The 14,932-nt window shown below is 51.7% G+C and overlaps 1 protein-coding gene across 1 annotated transcript in view; it reads left to right on the forward strand.

The window, feature by feature from the left end:
* The window catches only part of LOC139681048 (voltage-dependent N-type calcium channel subunit alpha-1B-like), a 355,721-nt gene that overhangs the window by 139,719 nt on the left and 201,070 nt on the right, over nucleotides 1-14,932 (forward strand). Inside the window, exons 5-6 of the mRNA XM_071574188.1 lie at nucleotides 703-855; nucleotides 7,724-7,911. Of these exons, the coding sequence (XP_071430289.1) occupies nucleotides 703-855; nucleotides 7,724-7,911 (341 nt within the window). The remainder of the gene's footprint in view (nucleotides 1-702; nucleotides 856-7,723; nucleotides 7,912-14,932) is intronic.

The following is a 14,932-nucleotide window of genomic DNA, read 5'->3' on the forward strand; positions in this document are numbered from 1 at the left end:
CCACTGTGATCACCAGCCCAGGGCACAGAGTGCCAGAGTGATCACAGTAGGGTTGGATCAAGGGTTGGTGATCTCAGAGGTCTCTTCCAACCCAAGTGAGAAGAGAAGAGCAACAAGGCTGGAGAAGGGACTGGAGCACAAGTGCTGTGGGGAGAGGCTGAGGGAGCTGGGGGTGTTCAGCCTGGAGAAGAGGAGGCTCAGAGGTGACCTCAGCACTGTCTGGAACTGCCTGAAGGGAAGTTCTGGCCAGGTGGGGGTTGGTCTCTTCTCCCAGGCACTCAGCAATAGGACAAGGGGGCACGATGGGCTCAAGCTCTGCCAGGGGAAATTGAAGTTGGAGAGCAGAAAGAAATTCTTTGCAGAGAGAGTGCTCAGGGATTGGAATGGGCTGCCCAGAGAAGGGGTGGATTCCCCATCCCTGGAGGTTTTTCAACTGAGCTTGGCCGTGGCACTGAGTGCCATGATCTGGTAAAGGGACTGGAGTTGGCCCAAGGGTTGGACTTGATGATCTCAGAGGTCTTTTCCAACCCAATCCATTCTGTGATTCTATGGCCACAGCATTAATTTTGTGGCACCCTGGAAAAGGAGCTTTGGTGGTACTGGCAATCCCAAATTTCCCTTGGCCAACCCCTCTCTTCCACCTTTCCCCCAGCCCAAGCCCTCATTTCCCTTCCCTCTCTGATGTCTCCCTTGTCCCCACAGGCCTGCAGGTTGTCCTCAAGTCCATCATGAAGGCGATGGTGCCGCTGCTTCAGATCGGGCTGCTCCTCTTCTTTGCCATCGTGATGTTTGCCATCATTGGGCTGGAGTTCTACATGGGCAAGTTCCACAAAACCTGCTTCTCCAATGAGACAGGTGGGCTTCACACCCTGCCAGGGCATCATCCTGATGTTTCTGCTGCCCTTCATCTCCTGGAGTTCCTTCTGTCCTGCTCTTGTGTTGCTTTTCCTTTACCTTCTTTCACATTCACTGCATTTTCTCCCTCTTAACCCCCCAATTCCAAGAGTTTTGGAGTTGGCCTTCTGTGCCAGTTCTACATTCTCTGGGACAGTCTCCTCTCTGTTACACCCCCACAGCACCCCTGGGCTGCTCAGTCTACACAGGAATGAGAAGAAGGTGCTTAGACCTCTTCTCATGGAAGTATTTTTTTTCATAATAGAGATACAAACCCAAATTCCTGTTGTTTCAACTTGGTGAGATGTGCAGGAGTCCTTTTTAATTATGATTTTTCTAATTCTTTGGTGTCTGTTCATGTTTTCATTGTGTTTAACTCTGTGAATGTGGAGTTTCCTTGGTATGTTTCTGGTGAAAGTTCAATGGGTGAGAAAACTTTGGTGGGAAATGGTAAAGATTGGGAAGAGTGGGAGAAAAAAGGAATAAATGGAAGGCAAGGAGTCGTTTGATGGAGAAAGGAGATAAATGACTTTCAGAGAAAGATAAATTGGGCACTGAAGAGTAAATGATGGAGTGAAAACCCCCATAAGATGGAGGTGGAAAAGACTCCAGAGTCCCTTGGCTGGGAGCAGCTGCCATGATGAATCATGGAGTGGTGTGGGCTGGAAGGGACCTTAAAGGTCATCCCATCCCACCCCCTGCCATGGGCAGGGACACCTCCCACTGTCCCAGGTTGCTCCAAGCCCTGTCCAACCTGGCCTTGGACAATTCCAGGGGTGGGACAGCCACAGCTTCTCTGAGCAACTGGGCTGTACACAAATGAACATATTATTCTTGCCTCCAAATAATTGCATTTTAAGGTAAAATTGACTCTCTTTAAAGCAGTCTTATATTTTCAGTGATTATCACTAATAGGTCTTAATATTGATTTATTGATATGCATTCAAATGGTAATAAAACCATATCCTGCCAGCTCTCTGGGCATCTTCTGGGAGCTTTTCAAAAGCAAGAAGGAAACAGTTGAACACACGGTTTACACAGAACTTTTCATGAGCAAGGGGAAATTCTTCCTTATGTCCTTATGGAATGTTGGGAAAATATTCCATAGGAGCTTAAGGAAGAATTTTCCTCTGCTCTTGTAAACCTTTGTGTAAACCCAGAGGGCAAAGAAGATGGGGAAGGGCCTGGAGGGGCAGCGTGTGAGGGCACTGAGAGCACTTGGTGTGTTCAGCTGGAGAAGAGGAGACTGAGGGGAGACCTCAGTGCACGGACAACTCCCTTGGCAGGGGCAGAGGAGGGGCAGGCACTGAGCTCTGCTCTGTGGGGACCAGGGACAGCACCCAGGGAATGGCTGGAGCTGTGCCAGGGCAGGGACAGCCCCCAGGGAATGGCTGGAGCTGTACCAGGGCAGGGACAGCATCCAAGGAATGGCTGGAGCTGTGCCAGGGCAGGGACAGCACCCAGGGAATGGCTGGAGCTGTGTCAGGGCAGGGACAGCACCCAGGGAATGGCTGGAGCTGTGTCAGGGCAGGGACAGCACCCAGGGAATGGCTGGAGCTGTGCCAGGACAGGGACAGCACCCAGGGAATGGCTGGAGCTGTGCCAGGGCAGGGACAGCACCCAGGGAATGGCTGGAGCAGTGCCAGGGTAGGGTCAGCATCCAGGGAATGGCTGGAGCTGTGCCAGGGCAGGGACAGCCCCCAGGGAATGGCTGGAGCTGTGCCAGGACAGGGACAGCACCCAGGGAATGGCTGGAGCTGTGCCAGGGCAGGGACAGCACCCAGGGAATGGCTGGAGCTGTGCCAGGGCAGGGACAGCACCCAGGGAATGGCTGGAGCTGTGCCAGGACAGGGACAGCACCCAGGGAATGGATGGAGCTGTGCCAGGGCAGGGTCAGGTTGGATCTTAGGGAAAGGCTCTTCCCCCAGAGGGTGGTGGGCACTGACCAGGCTCCCCAGGGCAGTGGGCACGGCCCCAAGGCTGCCAGAGCTCCAGGAGGGTTTGGATGATGCTCTGGGGCACAGGGTGGGACTCTTGGGGATGGTCCTGAGCAGGGCTGAGGGTTGGACTCAATGACCCTGGTGGGTCCCTTCCAGCTCAGCACATTCTGTGACTCTGTGAACACAACAAAACTTGTGAAGGACAGTCAGGAGTTGTGACTTGTGAGAGAATCAGGACAATTCCTGGAAGGAATGAATCTTTGGACTGGATTTGTAGGAGAGGGAAATGTCTCTGTGGGTGGTGTGTGTGTTCCTGCTGAGCAGGACTCAGCTGGGAGGTCTCAGGGTCATGGGGGATCACAGGGGGACAGTGACAGTGGTGACAGTATCAAGCAACCAGCAGAGTTCATGGTCAGAGGGCAGAAGGCAAGTGATTTTGAGGAGGTTTGTGTGTTTTAAGGACATTTTTAAGTCTTTTAAAGTGCAGGAAAAGAAAAATCTCAGGCAAAGAGAAAATTCCAGGAAAAGAAAAATCTCAGGGAAAGGCTCTTCCCCCAGAGGGTGGTGGGCACTGACCAGGCTGCCCAGGGCAGTGGGCACGGCCCCAAGGCTGCCAAAGCTCCAGGAGGGTTTGGACAATGCTCTGAGGGACAGGGTGGGATTGTTGGGGTGTCTGTGCAGGGCGAGGAGTTGATGATCCTTGTGGGTCCCTTCCAGCTCAGCACAGTCCATGATTCCATCCCTGCATCCCAGCTGGTGGGAGGACACGTCTCAGCTGCCCTGAGTGGTGTGGAAGGTTCCTGCACTCCCAGGCACCAGCCCTTCTGTCCCGAAGGGATCTTTGATGTCGTTGGGTGGATTATCGGGATCGATTCCAGCTGCTGGGCGGGAAATGATGTTTCTGGAAGGGAGAGTGTGGTGAAGTTTCCTGGCGCTGCCGTCCCTGGGGCAGCAGAGCTGCCCACAAACCATGGGCTGAGCCTTTCGAAACCTCATCAGCATCTCCAAAGAGGTGCATTAAGGAGCCACAGCGTGGAAATGTGGATCTCATTAAGGAGATGCCTCTGTCAGAGGGTTGGCAATCGGAGGAGGAGTCGCTCGTGCTTGTTCCTGTTCCAAATCCCCAAAGTGAGCAAACCCCGGGCATTTTTCCTGGAATCAGGAGCCACAGAGAGGTACCAAGTGTTACCTCAGTGCACCATGAGAGGAACAAGTAGAGGTGTCAACAAGGAGTGTCATTCCAGCCCTGCTGATCCAGTAGCCCTGGGTGGGTCAGTGATAAACTGCAGTGGGGAGGGAGGGATGGTGGGCACCAAAATCTGGCGATTTGCCCCTCAGCCTGACTCTTCTGAGCTGGTGGAAACATGTCTTTGTTCTGATGAGAAATGGGTGAAAATCAGTGTTAACTGAGCTGGTGGAAACATGTCTTTATTCTAAGGAAAAAGGGGTGAAAATCAGTGTTAACTGAGCTGGCCAGAGCGTGGTGCTGGTTGGTGACACCAAGGCTGTGGGTTTGGTGCCTGAGTGGGACACTGGAAACAGAGTAAGAGCAGCACAAAAAAAAAACCAAACCCAAAAAAGTAATTAAAAAAATTCACTTCAGAGTTGGACTGAATGAACCCTGTGGGTCACTTCCAGCTAAGAGTATTCATGGCAGAGCAGGTGTGCTGATTTAAAGGGAAACCAGCAGGAGAAACAAACCCAACACAAAAGGGATTATAAGTCAGAGTTACAATTTAATAACAATACTCCAATCAATGCAATGGCACAAAGAGAAATTGGGTTTAACCCCCAAGCCCAGCAGTGTAACCCACCCCCTGGGGCACAAACACAGGGGGGTTTGGTGGCCCCTGTGCTGAGCCCCACGTGGTTCCCTCAAGTGCAAAGGAAAAGGAAGGGACAGACCTGTTGGTGCAGATGATGGCACAGTCTGGTGGAGAGTGGTGGGCTCCTCCTGTCCAGGGTCTGCTCCTCCTCTGGATCCCAGGAGTGGTTCCCCAAGTCCCCAAAGCCCCAGATTGTCTCCCCTGAGGTTTGGGTGGGAGCCCCCAGTCCCTCTCCCAGGGCAGGGAGTTCCACACTGGGGGATCTGACTGTGGGAGTCAGGGGGGATTTTGGAATGGTTGGTGGCCCATGGGCAGAGCTGAGCCCTCAGGTGGGTGTGGAGGTGCCAAGGAGTCCCTGGAGGGGAGTTGTCCCAGCTCCTCTGCCAGGCTTCTTTCCCAGCCAGCTCCCAGCCTGAGGGCTCAGCTGTGCCCTGGGCAGCTGCTGCCAATGGGCCATTGGGAATAGTTGCTGGGCAATGGCCCAGAGGGTTTGGAATGCCCAGCTTTGGGCACACCCACACTGGGACAAACTGGGCCCACCTGCTGGACTGGGACAGGCATGTCCCAGTGGATCCCTGGTGTGCTTCCCTCTCCCTGCACCCTCCATGCCATCCTGTTCTGTTGGCACAGCCTTGTTTTTAAGCAGCTGACTCAGCCCAAGTGCTCTGAAGCTGCTCCAGGAGAGAATTACATCCCGTTTCTTTCCCATTTTCCCTTGAGATTCTCCTTTTCTCTGTCTTCCTCAGCCATGCGGCCAGTTCTGGTCCCTTTTTCTAAGAGGGAAGAAAACCCCACCCAACCCTATGTGCTGGAGATGCACTGAATTTCCAGAGCATTACCTGGCAACAAGAGGCCAAAGGCAGCTGAAACTGGATCCCCTTTCAGTGCACCCTCCCAACTGGTCTGCAGAGCCAGCTTTGGCATTTTCTGGTTCCAGCTTCTCTCACTAAGCCCTTGTGAAAGCCTGTGGTGACCCATATGGGAGCTGGAGATCTGCCCTGCACTGAGGTGTTGAGTCAACAGGAAAGTGTGTCATGTATATATATGTATAAATATCCACTTATACCCTGGTCCACAGTGACAGTCTTGTTTTCCTCCTGCAGCCTTTGCTCTGTGCAATGATTATTCCTAATTCTTGTTAGTGCTGCTCTCATTTTCCCCCTGGTGAATTTGATTTTGTGCTGTTTGCTGCTCCATTACCATGACATGTCACTTAAAAAAACCCTTTAATAGTCCCCAAATCGCTTTGCTGTAAACAGGAATATTATTTTGTGTATTTGTTTGCTCTGCAAACTCGTCACTTTGATTTTTCCCCACTGCTCTGGAGGGTTGCAAGGCTTCAGGCTTCACCCTGCAAGATGCTGGGCACCCCCCTGGCCATCCCTTGTGATCCTCCTCTGACAGACTCATCCTCCTCTGCCTTCTCTGGGTGTGAAGTGAAGCCCAGCAGAGAAGCACCAGACAAGCTGAGTGCTGGATGCTCTTCCTGCTACAAGGAGCCAAAATGTGGAGCTTCCAGAGGGGCTGGAGCCCTTAGTTCACCCTTCAATCTGCTGTGGTGGTGCTGCCTTGTGATGAAACCAAGGGCTCCTCATTTGTCCCTTGGCAATTTTAGGGCTGTCCACAAGCAGATCTTTCTTAATGCAGAGCCTGCCCTTCAGCTTTGATGTTTTGGTGCCCATGTTTAGCCCTTGGCTGTGCTGTGGGAGGATGTTTGCAGCAGGTGTTGGTCCCCAGCCCTTGCTTTTTTCCTCACTATTGGTTGGGTTTTTTTTGTGCTGATCTTACATTGTTTCCAGGCTGTCATCAGCTGGAAATTCTGAGCAGTTTGGAAGTGTTTTCTCCCAGGTGACAAGTGGCAGGAGGAGAGGGAACGGCCTCAAGTTGCACCAGTCAGATATTAAGGAAAAATTCTTCCCTGAAAGGGTGGGCAGGCACTGGAACAGGCTGTGCAGGGAAGTGGTGGAGTCACCACCTCTGGAAGAGTTGAAAAACACGTGGACAGGGCACCTGGGGACATGGTGTTCTGGTGAATATGGTGGTGCTGGGTCTATGGTTGATGATCTTAGAGGTCACTTCCATCATTCCATGACACGAGATGGATGAACATTGGGGCAAACTATAAATTCTGGGCTCTTTAGGGTTGGCAGTGCCCCACCTGCCACTAAACCTTCCCTGGCAGCACAGCAGTGTGTGAGGGATTACATGGGCATAATGACTTTATGGTGGCACAAGGAAACCCCAAACGTGAATCACGTCCCTGCAGTGCCACAAGGAGGGTCCAGCAGCACCAGCTGCTTGCAGGGCTTCAGTTGTGTGCTGGTTTCAAGGTGAACTGGCAGGAGAAATGAACCCAACACAAGAGAGATTATAAGTCAGAGTTACAGTTTAATAACAATATTCCAATAAATGCAGTGGCACAAAGAGAAATTGGGTTTAACCCCCAAGCCCAGCAGTGTAACCCACCCCCTGGGGCACAAACACAGGGGGGTTTGGTGGCCCCTGTGCTGAGCCCCACGTGGTTCCTCCCAGTGCAAAGGAAAAGGAAGGGACAAACCTGTTGGTGCAGATGATGGCACAGTCTGGTGGAGAGTGGTGGGCTCCTCCTGTCCAGGGTCTGCTCCTCCTCTGGATCCCAGGAGTGGTTCCCCAAGTCCCCAAAGCCCCAGATTGTCTCCCCTGAGGTTTGGGTGGGAGCCCCCAGTGCCTCCCCCAGAGCAGGGAGTTCCACACTGGGGGATCTGACTGTGGGAGTCAGGGGGAATTTTGGAATGGTTGCTGGCCCATGGGCAGAGCTGAGCCCTCAGGTGGGTGTGGAGGTGCCAAGGAGTCCCTGGAGGGGAGTTGTCCCAGCTCCTCTGCCAGGCTTCTTTCCCAGCCAGCTCCCAGCCTGAGGGCTCAGCTGTGCCCTGGGCAGCTGCTGCCAATGGGCCCTTGGGAAGAGTTGCTGGGCAATGGCCCAGAGGGTTTGGAATGCCCAGCTTTGGGCACCCCCACACAGGGACAAACTGGGCCCACCTGCTCAACTGGGACAAGTTGGTAACTTTTCTTCCCTCTCTGCAGGTGATGAGGTGGGAGACTTCCCCTGTGGAGAGGAGCCTCCTGCCAGGCAGTGTGAGAGCGGGACCACCTGCAGGGAGTACTGGCAAGGGCCCAACTATGGCATCACCAACTTCGACAACATCCTCTTTGCTGTGCTCACCGTCTTCCAGTGCATCACCATGGAGGGGTGGACCGACATCCTCTACAATGTGAGTGCTCCTGGGGTTCTTGTGTGCCCTGTGGTAGTCTGGGAAAGGTTGTTCTGGAGGGAAAAGTGATTTGGTTTGTTCATTTCTCTCTGTTGATGAGAACCTCACTCTGCTTTTTAGGAGAGTTTTTGATTTATTTTCTCAAGGGTTGCTCTGCAAGTTGTGTAAGAGTCTTTGAACCACTGCCATGGCCTGTGGTGGTCTGAAGTTGTGGACTTGCTTTGTGTCAGTGTGGTGTTGTCACATGTAGGAATTGGTGTGACACTCCAAGATCTGGTGGGATGGGTGGGTGAGTAGGAGCTTGTTCTCACAACATCGTGGAGTAAAGCAGTTACCAAACTGCACAATATTGGGTGGCAAAACTGAAGAACTCCTTAATATTTTGTATTTAGATCTTTCCTCCCTTGAGTGTAGCCTTTGTGATCAAACTTTTAATTTACATCAGTGAGGAGCAGCACCAGCTGGAGTTATCACCAAGACCCAGAACTGGTTTGGGCAACTCCAACACAATTTTACCAAGCCCCACATCTCACCTTCACATCTGGCATGACTCTGTGGGCTGTGAAGAAGTTCAGGCTGAATTTCCTCCCCAGGGTCTTTGCAAGCTGTGCCTCCACAACTGTCAAACCCTCCTGGTTGCTCAGTTTTCCTCGTTCCAGTTTGACAGAGCAGGACAATCTCACCCAAGTCAGCAACACTGAATGGCTCTGCTGCCCTTCAGGCAGTGAAAGGCTGTTGCTGGAGTGTATTTGATGTGGAAAAATATCTAAAGTAGGCATTAATAATGCCCTCAGCCCATTTCCCTGGCAGCAGGATGGCAGTGGGTTCACTCTGCTTCATTAGAGCCTCCAGACCCACGCTGGGCTCTTTCATAGCCCTTCCTGTGAGGGGTTTTTGTAGCAACAGGAAAGGATTTTCATCAACCACAGCAAATTGCAAGGTACAATTCTGCAGGGTTTGAAGCCAATATATCTGATTTATGACCTTCTCCATGGGTTGCTCAGTTCCTCCATTTATTGCCAGTCTCTGAGCACTCAGAGTGATCTCCAGAAGGGCCCATTTCCCCACTCCATGGCCCCCCTCTCCTTGAACCTTCCTCACCCAACCTGTTCCATTCTCATTCAGCACTCCTGCTCCTTCCTCCCAGTGCCAAGGGTTGTAAGAGAAGCCCATTAGCATCCTGCCTGAATTGATTAATCAATATGTGGTGCATTAGATCATCTTCTCCCAGCTTGCCTTTTGCACCACGTGCCAACCCCAGAGCTTACTACTGGGGTATTGATTTTGGGGGCTGCTTTGGGACCGTTCCAGTGTCCTCCTGGATCCCCACTGAGCTCACTGGAAACACATTCCTGGGTGAGCTGCAGTCGAGGATTTGTTGTGACATGTCTGAGACCCCACCTCAGGTTTGGATGCTTGGTGGGTTCATTTCTCTGTCAGATCTCAGGGTCTCTGGATGTTCTGCTTGTTGGCTGGAGGGTTGTTGTGCCACAGGGCCCCTCAGCAGAAGGTGCCCATGTAAATGATGCCAGGAGCCATCTGTGCCCCCTGTCCCTTGGCCCTCCCTGCACTGCTCTGCTCACTGAGGACCTGGCTGTGTTTTTGCAGGTCAGCAGCTGAGAGAAGCTGTGGATGGAGAAGATCCACCCTATGCAACCCTCAGCTTCTTCACAGCTTCACTCCCATGCAGCTTTCTGGCCACTTGGCTTTTGGTTTGGGGTTTTCTGTGCCTGCTCTGAGTTCATCAAATTTAGAAAAGAGATAAAACCCAAACTGTGCTGCAGCAAGGACTGCAAAGCCTCCACAGCTGGTGTTTGTGGATGCAGCTGTTGGACTGTGCAGGGGGAACAGAAATGCAGCAGTTACAGAATCACAGAATCACACCCTGGCTTGGGTTGGAAGGGACCTCAAAGCTCAGCCAGTCCCACCCCTGCCATGGGTGGGGACACCTTCCACTATCTCAGGTTGCTCCAGCCTGGCCTTGGACACTCCCAGGGCTGGGGCAGCCACAGCTTCTCTGTGCACCCTGTGGAAGGGCCTGCCCACCCTCATAGGGGAGAGTTTCATCCCAATTCCCACCTAACCCTGCCCCCTGGTAGTGGGAAACCATTCCCTGTGTCCTGTCACTATCTATCCATATAGCTCCTCTACATGGAGTCCAAAAAGTTCCTCTTCCTTCTTTTTATAAGTCCCTTTAGGCCCTGGAAGGGGCTCTCAGGTCTGCCTGGAGCGTTCCCTTCTCCAGGAGAACACCCCCAGCTGTCCCAGCCTGGCTCCAGAGCAAAGGGTCTCCAACCCTTGGAGCATCTCCATGACCTCCTTTGGACCCACTACAGCAGATCCACATCTTTCTTGTGTTGAGGACCCCAGAGCTGGAGGCAGCACTTCAGGGAGGGTCTCACAGGGACAGAGGGGAGGGGGAGAATCCCCTCACTTGATGTGGCCACTGCTCTTTTGGTGCAAACCATCCAACCAGCACCAATCAGTTCAGTGCTGCCTGAATCAGCCTCATCCGTACTGGAGCCACACTGGGTTGATACTGGAAGAAGGTGGAAGATGTTGCCTCTTGCATCCAGAACTGGACTGGTGGAGTAAATGAACACGTGTCAGGGTCCTCCTCCCTGGTTTGGGGAGGACAGGAAGCAAACCAGCATGTTTAGACTCAGCATGTTTAGACTCAGAGGTTAATCCTTGTTCGGGCAGCTTTGATTCCCCATCTGGGTTCTCCACTGCTGAGGAGAACATTTTTAGTCAGGAAAATTTTGCAGTGGTGGAGCAACTTCCCCTGCCAGCCTCAGCCTCTGGTCTCCTCAAGGAGACCAATATTCCCCTGGTGCAGGATACTCATCAGAGCTGAGCTGTGAACCTACTTTTAATGTTTTGCTTAATTAAGATTTGCAAAAGGCTGTGGGACCGTGAGAGGCAAGATGTGGTCTCTGTAAACTGTGATTATGCATCAGTCAGAAAATAGGCTGGTGCTGTTTCTTCCTCTAAGTAGAAAACATGGAAAACTCTACAGTCCTGGGTCCCCCAAATTAAGGACATGGAACTGTTGGAGCAAGTCCAGAGGAGGCCACAAGGGGAATAGAGAATGTGAAGAGAGGCTGGGACAGCTGGGGGTGTTCAGCCTGGAGAAGAAAAGGTGGGCTGGAGACCTCACAGCACCTTCCAGCATCTGAAGGGGTCTCCAAGAAGCCAGGGAGGAATTCTCCATAAGCAGCTGTAGTGACAGAACAAGGGGAATGGCTTCAAACTGAAGGAGAGATTTAGATTGGATATTAGGGGTAAATTCCTCCCTGTGAGGGTGGGCAGGCCCTGGCACAGGTGCCCAGAGAAGCTGTGGCTGCCCCATCCCTGGGAGTGTCCAAGGCCAGGCTGGACAGGGCTTGGAGCAGCCTGGGCTGGTGGGAGGTGTCCCTGCCCATGGCAGGGGTGGGACTGGATGAGCTTTAAGGCCCCTTCCAACCCAAACCACCCCATGCTTGTATGAAACCCACTGTTCCTCAGAGCCCTTCCTCCAGCCCTGTGTGCCCACAGCCACATGGGTTTGGAGGGGGTGGGTTTGCCACCTTGCTTGTGCCAACCCTCCTGCTGTTCAGGCAGACAGCCCTGCCTGGGGGCTGTTCTTCAGGCCCCCAGCCCCTCTGATGCCAGGCAGTCTGGGGCTGAGCCCCAGCAGGAAAGTTGGGGTCACCACTTCTTCCTTAATGGGCCATTCATTTCCTCCTGCAAAGGGTGGCTGATTGATTGCCCTCCACCATCAGGGCTTTGTTTCTGCTCCCTCTTCCTGCTGCTCCATCGATTGTGGGTTGAGCAGAAGAGCCAGGACTTTCAGTTGGCAGTGGGTCAGTCTCAGTTACCAGGTCAGCATTAATTTAACTCTTTAACCTGCTCTGTCCTGAAAGCAGATTTGAGGGTGGAAAAGCTGGCTGGTGGTGGCATCAGGCAAACTGAAGGGTTTGGTGCCAAGGGATGTTCAGGAAAGTGGGAGCTTGGTCTTGAGTTGGCAAAATCATAGAATGGATTGGGTTGGAAAAGACCTCTGAGATCAACAAGTCCAACCCTTGGTCCAACTCCAGTCCCTTTACCAGATCATGGCACTCAGTGCCACGGCCAAGCTCAGTTGAAAAACCTCCAGGGATGGGGAATCCACCCCCTCTCTGGGCAGCCCATTCCAATCCCTGAGCACTCTCTCTGCAAAGAAGTTTTTTCTGCTCTCCAACTTCAATTTCCCCTGGCAGAGCTTGAGCCCATCGTGCCCCCTTGTCCTATTGCTGAGTGCCTGGGAGAAGAGACCAACCCCCAGCTGGCCAGAACTTCCCTTCAGGCAGTTCCAGACAGTGCTGAGGTCACCTCTGAGCCTCCTCTTCTCCAGGCTGAACACCCCCAGCTCCCTCAGCCTCATTGCCTTCAACTCATTCCCAATCACATTGAAGCCTTAAATTAGCAGGAGGTAAATTCACTCCATTTGCTGGAGAAAAGGCTCTTCCCCATCCTCAGCTTTCCTAAATCACCTGTTGCCCCTTGCACTGACAAATGTGCCTCTCCCAGAAGTGCTTGTTGGGAGGAATTGTTGCAAAGCTTTTGTCCTGCTGATGCAGGAAGGGCCTTTCCCAGGCTCAGCATCAAAGCATTTCACCCAAGTGATGATTCAGCCTTTTGCTTCCAGCACAAATCACCCTCCAGATAAAGCCTTGCTAGAAAGCTTTCATTGGCCCCAATTAGAAGGAAACTCTCTGAAAGTACAAGCAGCGGATCAGCAAGGGAAAAAATGGGCTGAAATTTGGCAACTTGCTTTCTCCTTGCCCTCCTAATGCCTCAGTTGATCACAGGAGAAGGCAGAGATGTTTGTAAGGGAGATTGATTGTTGCAAAGCCTGTGCTGGAGTCCATCTAGAACTGTAGAAAGGCTCTCTGGACCACAAATAAAGCATCTCAGCCCTTTGGAAATGACTGGATAACCCTTCAAACAAACCACTGGATTGGGTTGGAAAAGAACTCCAAGATCATCAAGTCCAACCCTTGATCCAACCCCACTGTGATCACCAGCCCAGGGCACTCCGTGCCCTGGGCTGGTGATCACAGTGGGGTTGGATCAAGACATGGTGGATTCTCACTCAGTGCCACATCCACAGAATCACAGATTGGATTGGGTTGGAAAAGCCCTCTGAGATCATCAAGTCCAACCCTTGGGCCAACTCCAGTCCCTTTACCAGATCATGGCACTCAGTGCCACGGCCAAGCTCAGTTGAAAAACCTCCAGGGATGGTGGAGCATCTTGTTGATAAGCTTAGTGTTTGGGACTGCCAGTGGTTACAGCCTGTCTGGAGGTGTCAAACTTCTTCAAGAGGCAACAGAACAATTCCTTGTTTCCTTTTCCCTGCAGTAATTCTCAGGTTTGCCCAATCAAGGATCTTATTGGCCATGGTGAAACATTCTCCTGCTTGCCATGGGAAGCTCCCCTTGTTTTGCAAAGTGAGGAAAGCCTGAAAAGTTTTGTGCCTGGCCACAAATTCTCCAATTAAACTAATTATTTTACTGTGCCAAGCAAAAACAAAGCCTGTCAGGGCAGAGCCTTCACTGAGGCAGCTGGCGCAGAGTTGGCACCGTGGCTGTGCTGAGGTGGGAGTTGAGAGCTCTCCATGGTCTCCTCAGTGGATCAGGAAGGTGTTGGAGCTCCTTGCTGTGGTCCTGACACAGGTTTGATCCTTACAACGTTTGATCTCCAGGAGGTGCAGCCACACCTTTGACTGGAGGTGCACGATGAGCTCCCAAGGAGCTGAGGAGGGTTTGTGGTCCAGTTTCTCCCACAGCAAATCACAGGTCAAACCTGATCCACCTCGAGCTGGCAGAACTCTTGGTGTTGACTTTCAAAGAGTTGGGGTTTCACCTTTCATCTTTCCTCCACAGGAGTTCAAAGCTCCAGGGTGGAATTTGCTTTGCAAAGCAGGGACTCCTTGCAGGAAGGCAGAAATGTCAGAGTGTACATTCACTGTCTTTTGATATTAATGGCAAGAGATTTTCTTGTTTCTTCTACTTTCTACTGACAAATATTAGTGTCCAGTGGGTATTTCAAGACTGTGGACTGGACCTAATGTGCTTGTAAGTAGGAATGAGCAGTTCAAATAAAATATAAATCTACCTTAAATTGGATCCCAACTAGAACTTGACCCTCACTGATTTATAACAGCTCATGATTCACTGGCTCTTTTTCATTTCCTTTTGTGCCTTTGAATTTCTTTATTCCTATAAAGATACAGAAATGAAAGGCTGGGAAATAATTGTTCCATTTGCAGCCCAAGACAGAGATGGTTTTGGTGGTGGGATGGTGGATGGTGTTGGGGTTTGTAGGGGCAGAAGAGGATCTGGTTGTCCCAGTTGTTTGGAGAGCTCAGACATCTTTCTGGGGGTGTTTCATAGAACCCCAGACTGGTTTGTGGTGGGAGGGACCTTAAAGATCACCCCATTCCATGGGCAGGGACACCTCCCACCAGCCCAAGGTGCTCCAAGCCCTGTCCATCCTGGCCTTGGGCACTTCCAGGGATGGGACATCCACCTATTTTTTTTTCCTTCAAGAGATAAAATTCTTGACATTATAGAAACTTTCGAATAGGAAAAATTTAATCCAGTTTTTTTTTTTCAGCAACATTTTTATTCTTTTTTTTGTGTTCTTTGTGTCCCATCCCTGGGAGTGTCCAAGTCCAGGGCTTGGAGCACCCTGGGCTGGTGGGAGGTGTCCCTGCCCAGGGCAGAAAATGAGCTTTCAGGTTCCTTTCAACCCAAACCATTCTATGGTTCTAAAATGCCTTCTGCTCTCCCTCAGTATTCCCAGGTTGTTCCCTCCCAGGGAATCCTTGGAATTCAGAGAGAGCAGCTCTGAGCTGGTCTCTCAGTTTTCTACAGACTTAATGAATTGACACCATAGCAAATATTTTCACACTTAAATCTGCAATTTCACAGGCAGTTTTCATTCAAATTGGGAACAACTTGGCAAGACTTGGGATTAGGAGAAATCTTTTTTC

The sequence above is a fragment of the Pithys albifrons genome, chromosome 20, assembly GCF_047495875.1.
Source record: "Pithys albifrons albifrons isolate INPA30051 chromosome 20, PitAlb_v1, whole genome shotgun sequence".
NCBI classification, from domain to species: domain Eukaryota; kingdom Metazoa; phylum Chordata; class Aves; order Passeriformes; family Thamnophilidae; genus Pithys; species Pithys albifrons.